Source organism: Tupaia chinensis, unplaced genomic scaffold, assembly GCF_000334495.1.
Source record: "Tupaia chinensis unplaced genomic scaffold, TupChi_1.0 Scaffold000082_1, whole genome shotgun sequence".
Taxonomy (NCBI): Eukaryota; Metazoa; Chordata; class Mammalia; order Scandentia; family Tupaiidae; genus Tupaia; species Tupaia belangeri.
The window spans coordinates 749,827-760,038 of NW_006159543.1; the positions used below are offsets into that span (position 1 = coordinate 749,827).

General features: G+C 38.2%; 1 protein-coding gene across 2 annotated transcripts in view; it reads left to right on the forward strand.

The window, feature by feature from the left end:
* Window positions 1–5,678, forward strand: part of VSIG1 (V-set and immunoglobulin domain containing 1) — a 36,860-nt gene extending 31,182 nt beyond the window's left edge. For both annotated transcript variants that reach the window (XM_006142826.2, XM_006142827.2), the window contains exons 4-7: window positions 1,802–1,957; window positions 2,316–2,435; window positions 3,736–3,883; window positions 4,950–5,678. In XM_006142826.2, coding sequence (XP_006142888.1) covers window positions 1,802–1,957; window positions 2,316–2,435; window positions 3,736–3,883; window positions 4,950–5,268 — 743 coding nt within the window. In that variant the 3' untranslated portion in view covers window positions 5,269–5,678. The remainder of the gene's footprint in view (window positions 1–1,801; window positions 1,958–2,315; window positions 2,436–3,735; window positions 3,884–4,949) is intronic.
* Window positions 5,679–10,212: the final 4,534 nt, after the last annotated feature.

Sequence of the window (10,212 nt, forward strand, 5' to 3'; positions counted from 1 at the left end):
AATTAGTTCTGCCCAGGACCAACAGTATACCATGTGCAGGCCCTGTATACAATGTTTTATTTCATCTTTTAATTAACCAGAAGTGTATCTATTATTCACATTTTACAGATGAGTCAACTGAGGTTTGATAAAGTTAGATAACTTGCCTAAACACATCTAGAATAAAATTACAAAGCTGGGATTTATGCATCCAGAGCTATGCTCTTGGCTGGAGGGCTTAGCAGTCTAAAGTACCTAAGGTTTAATTCACCTGAATTAGAGAACCTAAGCTTTTGGAGAATTTTATATCCAGATTAAGATAATGAAGGTAAGTTGGAAAGTATAGAAGTTCAGATCATTATCTGTATATAAGATTAAGGATATATAATAATCTGTGTAAAGTAAGAAAATGAAAAGAATCAGGTTCCCAGCATCCCACAAGACTTCTCACTGAGGTGTTTTAAATAAGCAGTTAAAAACTCAGGATGTCCTAGGACCAGCAGATGGCATAACAGTTACATTGCTGGACTCCCATGTAGTCAACCGTGGTTTGAGCCCCAGGTACATGTGCATGTGTGCCCAAAATCTTGAGAGGAAAATGGAGGAGAAGAGATTGTGGCATGCCCATACCCCCTGGGAGTGGTTTCTTGCTGTCCTGCTGTCTCTGTCTCTCTGGTGAGCACACAGACCCTATTGCAAAATCTCTCTCAAAAAAAAAAAAAAAAACCAACCCTCATGATGTCCCAAACTGACCTCATTATCACTCCTTTCTCCTCATCACCTCTTCTAAAACTTGCTTTTCATACTGTTACAAGGGATGGCAAAACCATGTGTACCTTGCTGTCGTTATCAGAAACCTGGAGTCTCATTAACCCCACCCTCTTTCTCACCCTCCACATCCAGTTGACCACCAAGTCCTGTTAATACTAGTTTCTCACTACCTCTTCAATCTGTCCCCTTCTCTCCTTTGATTCAGGCACTCTTATAGTAGGAGCTATCTATTTAAAATGTTAAAATGACCACCATCATACCTGTGTCTAAACTCCCTCCATGCACCACCCCCCAGCATAAAATCCATGACATACGACACCTTCTAAGATAAAACCTCTGCCACTGACAAACGTCATCACCTGTCATCATTTCCCCACCCCACTTCAGACTTGTTACTCTTAAATTCCTGGTGCTTAATTTAGTCCAGTGCTGGGCACACAGAAGGCACGTAGCTAAAAACTTGTTGGAATGAATAAAGATTTCAGTGCTGTGTAGCACATACACCCCATATGGCCTTCCTCTATTAATGAGGGAGACAAGCAAATTCAAATTTTCCAACTGTTTTGTGTCACCCATAAATGGATAAATGCAAAGAGTTGATAAAAGAAAAATAAAACATTTATAAAACAATTTTTAAAAGAAAAACAGTTTATCTCAAAGTGTTTAAGGGTTATATTCTCCTTTAAAATTGTGCTTTTAAAATATAAACTAGGGTTCTAGTTGTTTAATGTTTGCTTACATTTGGATGTTTTACCAAAAGCATATTTTAAGACACGATGCAGAAATTCATGGTTATAACTCAAGAGAGGATGCTGAGGAGACACTATTGGAATCTTAATGGCCTCCTGACTAGAAAATCCCTGTACCTGAAGTGCTCTACTCCCACCTGGTGGTACAACCAGAAAACAGTCAAAATAAATTTAACTAAGTTTTTTTTTTTTTTTTTTTTTTAAAAAAAAATATATTCTGCAAAATGAAAGTGAGGAAGTGCCTGCAACTGCAGACTGCTGATCATCCTGCAGAAATTTCACTCTTTGTCATTGCCTTACAGTCAAACCTTCTAAGCCCTTTTGTAGCATTCAAGGAAGACCAGAAACTGGCCACGCTATTTCCCTTTCTTGTCTCTCTACACTTGGAACACCTTCCCCTGTATACTACTGGTATAAAGTTGAGGGAGGAGACATCATACCAGTGAAAGAAAGCTTCAGTAAGTATAACCCTCACCAGCCCCTAAAAAGGTCTGATGTTTGTACCCATCTGATAGTATGAGTGTGTGGCTGACTGCTTTTTCTTTGAGCTTAATCATCTCTTTTCTTGGGGGAGGGGGCGGTGGTGGTGTAAAAAGAATGTCTGTTTGCCAACACGATGAATATGGTCTGATTTACTCTCCAACTTCTAGAAGCCAGCTCACAGGTGGTGAGTATGATGGAAATAGAACAGTCCTGAGGGGTCTAGTTGGACCCTGGATATCTCAAGAAAGAGAGGCCAATGTGGGAATGATGTTAAACTGATGTGATCTGTATCCATATAAGAGATCTCAAAAGTCTATTTCCTGGTTTCAACAGATCCAGCCACAGGGAATTTGGTTATTGGAAATCTGACAAATTTTGAGCAAGGTTACTACCAGTGTACTGCCATTAATAGTCTTGGCAATAGTTCCTGCGAAATTGATCTAACCTCTTCACGTGAGTCAATATACAAACTTTCTCCTTAAGTAGTCTAGGCCTATTAGCCAAGTGAATTAATTAGGACCCCTGATTAGAGCTTCCTACCTCGCGATATTGTGTACTTTTATTTACAGGTTGACGTGAATGACCTTTTTAATATCTAATGCTTGTGTGATAATATGGGCCATACACTGTTCTAAACCCTTTACAGGAAGCAGTTTGTTTAAGCCTCACAAAATCTCTAGAAAGTTGTATCAACATTCAGTAAATGAAACAACAGCCTCATTGATAGCATCAGCCTGAATTTCTCTTTGTGATGCTGTTGGTAGGAAAATTCAAGTGATATAGTAGTTAGCTATGAGGCTCTTCCACAAATTCATAGAACTGCATATTATGAAAGAACCATGCATGGATTTCAAACCTTTTTTAATGCCAAAATAAACTTGTATATACCAGAACAAGCATAGCAGAAATGGGAAAGTAAGAATTAAAAGTGTTATGAGTGGTTAACCCTGTAGTAAATGGGACTCAGAGATGGGGAGGAATAGGGCAAGAATTGCTGTTTTTGTTAGAAGTTTAAACTATTTGACTTTTAAATTATTTGTATTCCTCTAAGTATTAAAGATTATTGAGCACCTCAACTAGCCTCTAATCTCAAAATACAAGATGTCTGTCCTTGTTTTCAGAGAGATATATAGGATATATATAATTCAGACACAGTTTCTCAGGGAGAACACCTCAGTGCTTCAAGGTTTGATGCTCAGTTGGACTGTCTCAAGCTCCTTAAGTTTTCACCTAGACTGATGTAATAAACCAGATGCCTACTTATCAAAATAAGTATATCCTTTCCCAGGGTCCATTATGCATGAGGCTCCTTGGTGAGCATAGACTCTGTTAGGGAAAATGTTTTGGGGGGCCTGTTTTACCTATGCTCTGGGAAAGCCTGGTGAAATACCCTTGCTTATAGCAGAGGCCTATTTCTGGTGACCAGATTGCAATTTCATGGTGTCTCTCTGACTGGTTAAGCACACTGAAAATCCTCTTTTCTAAACTTCATTTTGAAAGCAACTCCACTTTCCCCAAGTTGGCATATTTGTGTGTGTAAATATCAATGGTTAAGTGACATAGTTGAGCTAGTCATCTTTCTTCTCTCACTATGAGTCCAACTGGAAGAGTTCTAGGGACTTCCATTCCTCCAGTGTATACAAATCACTTTCCTGCTTTGTGAATACCCCAAATCTTCCCCATTAGTCATGAATGCACATGCATGAGGCAATAATATGTCCCACTCTATTAACCAGTTGCTTGTGTTCTTCAGATCCAGAAGTCGGAATCATTGTTGGGGCCTTGGTAGGTACCCTCGTAGGTGTTGCCATTGTCACCTCTGTTGTGTGCTTTGCAAGGAACAAGGCAAAGGCAAAGGCAAAGGAAAGGAAAAGAGCATCTAAAAACACCACAGAGCTTGAGTAAGCCTTTCTTTTGTTGTCTTTACTTGAATATGAACATTTCTCAGGCATATCTCTTTCAAGTGGCTCTTCCTAAGAACTCCTTCTAGCATAAGATATCAGAGGGATCTGTCTACTCGCTCCCACTACTTTAATGCTGAGTGTTGTGCCACCCCCCGAGTTGTGGCCCCCCCCCCCCCGATCTTAGCACTTTAATTTAACTCTCACAACTCATTTAGGTTCAAAAAATGTTCTAACATCTAATAGTAATATACTTGTCTTTAAACCAAAATAGTCATACAATATAATTTTAAGTATTTTTATTTTTATAAACAAGAGACCCACAAAGGCAAAAGTACCTTATGCCCATGGAAGTCAGAACGCAGCCCTGACCACAGCCGATGCTATTTCTTCTCTAGTATATTCCACAGCTATGTATTAGATACTAATCAAGTGCCAAGTATTGTAAGGAGATAGAGATGCATCAGAGCTATGGATCTGGCCCTCAAAGACCTTCTTAGACTCTTTCATCCTGACATCAGTTTTCCCACCTTTTAATTTTTTTTCTTTTCTTCCTTCCTTCCTTTTTTTCTTCCTCTCTCCTTTCTTTCTCTTCCTTCCTTCTCTCTCTCCCTCCCTTTCTTTTTTTTCCTCTTATTTGCTAGAGGGTGTCTTTGCTTGTCAGATAGTGGAGGCTGGGGAGCAGTGGGAGAAAGCATCTTTCCCACAGGGTACGTTTATGCTGCAATCCCTTCTCCTCCCTCTCTTCCTCTTTTCAGGATTTTGGGCACACATACACATGCACCCAGCATGTTTCTTAAGCCTCAGGTTAAAGATTCATACTGAGCAGGTTGGCCATGTCAAATCCAGCTGCCTTATCTACCAGGCCATAGAGCCAACCCTGATCTGTCTTAAAGTTGTATTATATTGTTGAAACCTAACCTTTCTGAACTCACAATGGACAATATGGTCTGACATGAATTAGAATATCAGAAATAACACATGTCCTGAACAGTCTGAGACTTGTGTCATGGAAGGCTCAGAGTTTCTGATTCCATGTGAAATTTCAAAGTTATTTTTCTTGCAGACCAATGACAAAAACAAGCCCAAGTGCAGAAGGAGAAGTCATGCCAACTGAAGATGTTACCCAGCTAGAAGCATCCTCTGTTCATGAGAATGACCCTGCTAACATTTTGGAGTCAGACCATGAGCCTGAAACAGAGCCTGTCCCGAAGACTGACCCAGAGCCTGCTCAAGGACCAGAACCTATTCCTGTACCTGAGCTTGAAATCCACCTGGAACCAGAGCCACAAGTGGAGCTGGAACTGGAGCCAGAGCCTGAATCTCAGCCTGGGGTTGTAGTTGAGCCTTTGTGTGATGAGGAAAAAGGAGGGGTTAAGGCATAGGTATAGCATTCCTCATCAAGGAACCCATCACGGGTGTTTTGAATTTTGTCGACCTAACCAGTCTTAACCTTCTCCCTTCATTAGGACCAGCCCTCTTCTAACAAAGGTGCTCACTCATTCCTAGCATGAATCCAAAATAAATGGGTCAAAATAATGGTTAAGTGTATCAAGGGTTCCTGTATTACTAGTATAGAGTACTTGCAATTTTTCTAACATGTAAGAATAAGAAATTATAAAGCAAATAACTTCTAAGTCAGTTAAGTTTTGCAATAGCAACTGTGTTGTATATCAGAAAAATATTTTTACCTACTCCTTGTTGTTCCACATTCACACATGAAATGTGGCATTAATGGGGCTCAGCAGGTGGCATAGTGATTATGTCGCTGGACACCACCCCCTCCACACACATGACCGACCACGGTTCTAGTTCTGGACCCGGTGGCTTGAAAATCACACCTGGTGTGTGTCTGTGAGTGCCTAAGATCACAGAAGGAGAATAGAGGAAAAGGGATTGTGGCATGGCCATTCCCCCTGGTGGGGAGATTTCTCATTTTCCCTTCACTATCTCTGTCCATCTCTATGGTGAGCACATATGCCCTATGGTAAAAACCTCTAAAACGAACAAACAAAAACACTCAGTATTTTTTCTAGGATTAGTTGACAGAGGTTCCCTATTCATTTCTTTTTTTTTTTTTTTTGAGAGGTTTTTGCTATAGGGCGCGTGCGCTCGCCAGACAGACAGAGAGAGACAGAGAGATAGAAAGCAGGAAATCACCCCCCAGGGGGGATGGCCACGCCGCAATCCCTTCTCCTCCATTCTCCTCTCGGGATCTTGGGCACGTACGCACACGCGCCCGGCGTGAGTTTAAGCCACCGGGTCCAGGACTCGAACCGCGGTCGACTACGTGGGAGTCCAGCAACATAGCCATTACGCTAACTGCTGGTCCCCCTATTCATTTCATTTTTATATTGACCACTAAGGCAAAAATTCACTAGCATTATCTATAATTTGAGCAAAATTCCTCATAACAACAGGAGGATATGAAAAGGATACATATTAATTAGTACATAGTATTTAAAACCAGATCTTATAATTAATACTTAATTTATCATGTTAGATTTCCCAAGGAATTACCCTGGTATCCAATATCTGAGCATAGCAAATTTAAAATATAACCCAATTTTTAAATGCCAAATAATGTACAGGCAAACAACTCTACATACAATTTTCCTTTAGCGAATTCAAAATGTTGACGGTATGGGTGATGTACAATTTAGCTTTGAATAAGCTATTATGTTATCACTGAGTCTGAAGGGACAGACTATGGAAGATATTCTAAATGAATCTTAAGATCTATTTTAGATTATCTCAACTAGTTATATAAATAATATTTTTTACTGTTGGTACATGATATATTAATTCTTGTTTAAATGCTAAACACTAACTAAAATGCATTGATATCACCTATCCAAAAACTTTTTCATGGTCATATTTCACTCACATTCCATGTTGAAATTTACAAGTAGACTTACTTTTTCACTTTTTAATCAATCATATTTTAAGTACAATAATTCTCAATAAAATCTCACTTTGGTGACTCCAAAGGTAAATCCTTTTATAAACAATTTTATTGACTTAAATTTTATGTACAATAAACTGTACCTATTTCAAGTGTACGAATTAATGAGTTCTGATGGATGTGCACACCCACAAAACCACTATACCTATCTAGATAGAGAATATTCCCCTGAGTCCAAAATGTTTCCTCATGCTCCTTTTTGCAATCCCATCATTGCCCTAGACCTAGGGACTGGTCTGTTTACCATCACTAGCGATTAGCTTTGTATTTTCTTGACCTACACACAAATGGTATCAATGTAATTTTTTTGTGTCTGATGTCCTTCTAAGGTGCATCCTTTTTAAATGAAGTAATGAAGCTCTAACTTATCACATCCAGATTTTTATGTAAAGGATTTTATTAAAGCACAAATCCCTTTATACACACACACGTGTGTGTGTGCATATATATATGTAAAGATATATATAGATACATAAAGCTATATATATTGATTGAGATAGAGTCTTTGTAGATTTTAAGGTGAGTTGAAATGGAAAGTAACATAACACTTGTCCAGAACCATAGAGAGGAAAGATAGAAAAGTTTTACTAATATATATTTTTAGATGTGTCAATTGCACCCAATCTCAGAGATGTTTTTAAAGCATCTATAATGCTTTGATATATGGTGTCTGATGGGTACAGGAAGTAAAATGATAAAGGTCTGAAGAATGACATAACACTTAGAGATTTAAAACTAAGCACCAAACAATTAAAAAAAAAATCTGAATGACCCAAATGTCAAAGTAGCTAGAATTCATTTTCCCCTTCCACTTTTACAATTCAAATTATGAAAAAAGAGACTGAAATATGATAGCCAACAACTAACTCCAAAATTTCTCATGGATCAGTGCTAACCATGAAGGAAGGCATCAATGGTGGTCTTATTAGCACTGTTCGGCTCAAAATACTAATTAATAGTTGGATCAGTAGTTTTTAACCTTTTGTTAGGTCACGGATAACCTTGAGATTCTTTTTAGAAGTCTAGACTCTGGGGGCCAGCAGGTGGTGTTGTGGTTAAGCGCTGAACTCCCACATGGCTGACCACAGTTCAAGTCCTAGACCTGGCAGCTTGCTTTCTCACTTTCCCTCTCTCTCACTCTCTCACTCTGTCCCTCTCTGGTCAATTAAAGTTAAATAAAACAATTCTTTAAAAAAATAAGTCTAGACCTCTCTTCACTGAAAAATTCTTGTAAATACAAAGTGTCACATACAGTTTTAGATTAATTACAGACTCCTTGAATCCAAGATTAAGAACCAGTGACTTGGGGCCAGCAGGTGGCATGATGGTTGAAACGCTGGACTCCCAACCTGGTTGGCCATATGGGAGTCCTGGACCTGGCGGCTTGCTTTCTCTTACTCTCTCTCCCCCCTCCTTCCCTCTGGTCAAATTAAAAAAAATATATAATAATAATGATAATAAATAAAATTAAATAGAATAATTCTTAAAAAAACAAACAAACAGTGACTTGACAAAAACACAGAAGGCACACTTAATAAATGACAGAATCATGCCTCCAAGTGATCTTCATAGCTTAGAAGCTGAGCTGAAATCAACATAATAAATTTCAGAAATGGATGGAACAATTTGGATTTCAGAATACTGAACACATGTTGCCCATGGACAAGGTTTGGAAGTACATGTTAATCCAAAGTAGTAGTTTTGGATCTTTAAGGGCCCTTCTAGGCTTTGTGGCACTTTATTTTCCAAACACCAGGATTCTCATGCTCCTACTAGCTCTGCGACCCCTCAGATCTGCATGCCTCTGGCAGTAGTCATTGCTCAGGACTTACCTCTACTCTTGCCACCCTTTCAAAAAGTATGTTCTATGACCTGTTCTTGTCCAGTAAATAAGATCTTTCATCATCTAGTTTGCTCATTCAGGCTGATGCATGAGTTCGTTTTCTTTTAAATGGGACCCTTGAATACAGATAACCTGTAATCCAAAACTAAACTTGGAAATTTCAGATACTGGAACAATCCACAGGAGAGGTATTTCTTGCAAAAGGAGCCTTCTCAGCACCTCTCAAATCAAACCATGTGGGTTATCATTTTCTTATGCTACTTATAAAGTCACTCTCACTCAAATCAACTTCATCTCAGTGTCCTTAACAGTATCCATAATACATCATATATTTATATTTGCAATGAATCCTGACAACCCGGAAGATATTGAATCATAACAATATCCTGTTCACCAAACTCACTTGAGCAGGAAAATGGGCTTATATATTGAAGAGCTTTCCAATAAGGGACAGAACTTTTTTCTTTCCTGTTTACTCAACAGAAAATATTCTGATTACCTAGCCTTTGACCAAATTATTTCAGCATAATTCTCATTCAGAGAGCATACTAATCTATTTTACCGTAAGTAGTTAAAGTGGGCAGTCCCAACTAAATAACAAGTCAGAACTAGACTTGTTTTGGGGGAAGAGAAGATTTTAAAAAAATTTTAACTGACATGTAACAATTATACATGTTTATTGGGTATAGTGTGATTTGTCAGCATATGAATACAATGTGTAATGATCAGATCAGGTAATTAGTACATTCATCATCTCAAACATTTACCAATTCCTTTGTTTTGGTAATTTCTTAATCATTTGTTCTCACCACTCAAAAGATTTCTAGGAACTTCCCTCATCTCTTTGTTTTTATATTTAGCAACTAGAGTATGTTAAAGTTAACAACAGTTTTTGGGGCTGTAGGACCTTATTTTTTCCTAATTCATTTGTTTATTCAGTCACCCACTAGACATATTGTATGGCTACTATGAACCAGACACTATTGCTGGTGCTGATGGTGGTAGAAGGGGAAGCAGAACCAGAGTTAGCACTTGTCTTCATGGAGTATAGTCATGCTAACTATGACAAATTCTTGTGTGTTAGCAACAATGGTATACTGACCACAGGAGAAGAAGGCTGGAATTTGTACTGCATTGGAGGGGGCCTCCAAATTATAGTGATCTATGATGAAAAGAGACTAAAACAGTAGTTCTTGACCAATAACTAAGGAACCATTTATACTGGTATCTCTTATGCCCTATAAAATATTAAATGATTTTTTTAAAAATGTATTTTGAGTTAATATTTCCAATTTTTACAATAGCCTTTGTAAGTCATGCTTAAAGAACTTAGGTTAGGAATTTCAGGACTAGAAATTTAGAGAGCTTTAAGATAAAATAATAATAATAATAATAATAATAATAATAATAATAATAATAACCTTTTTCAACCCTAGTCCATCCGATGGTGATAACACACAGGATGCCTCACTCCTAACAATGATTGGGCTGGAGTATAGGATTACATTCTTGGTAGGGAAA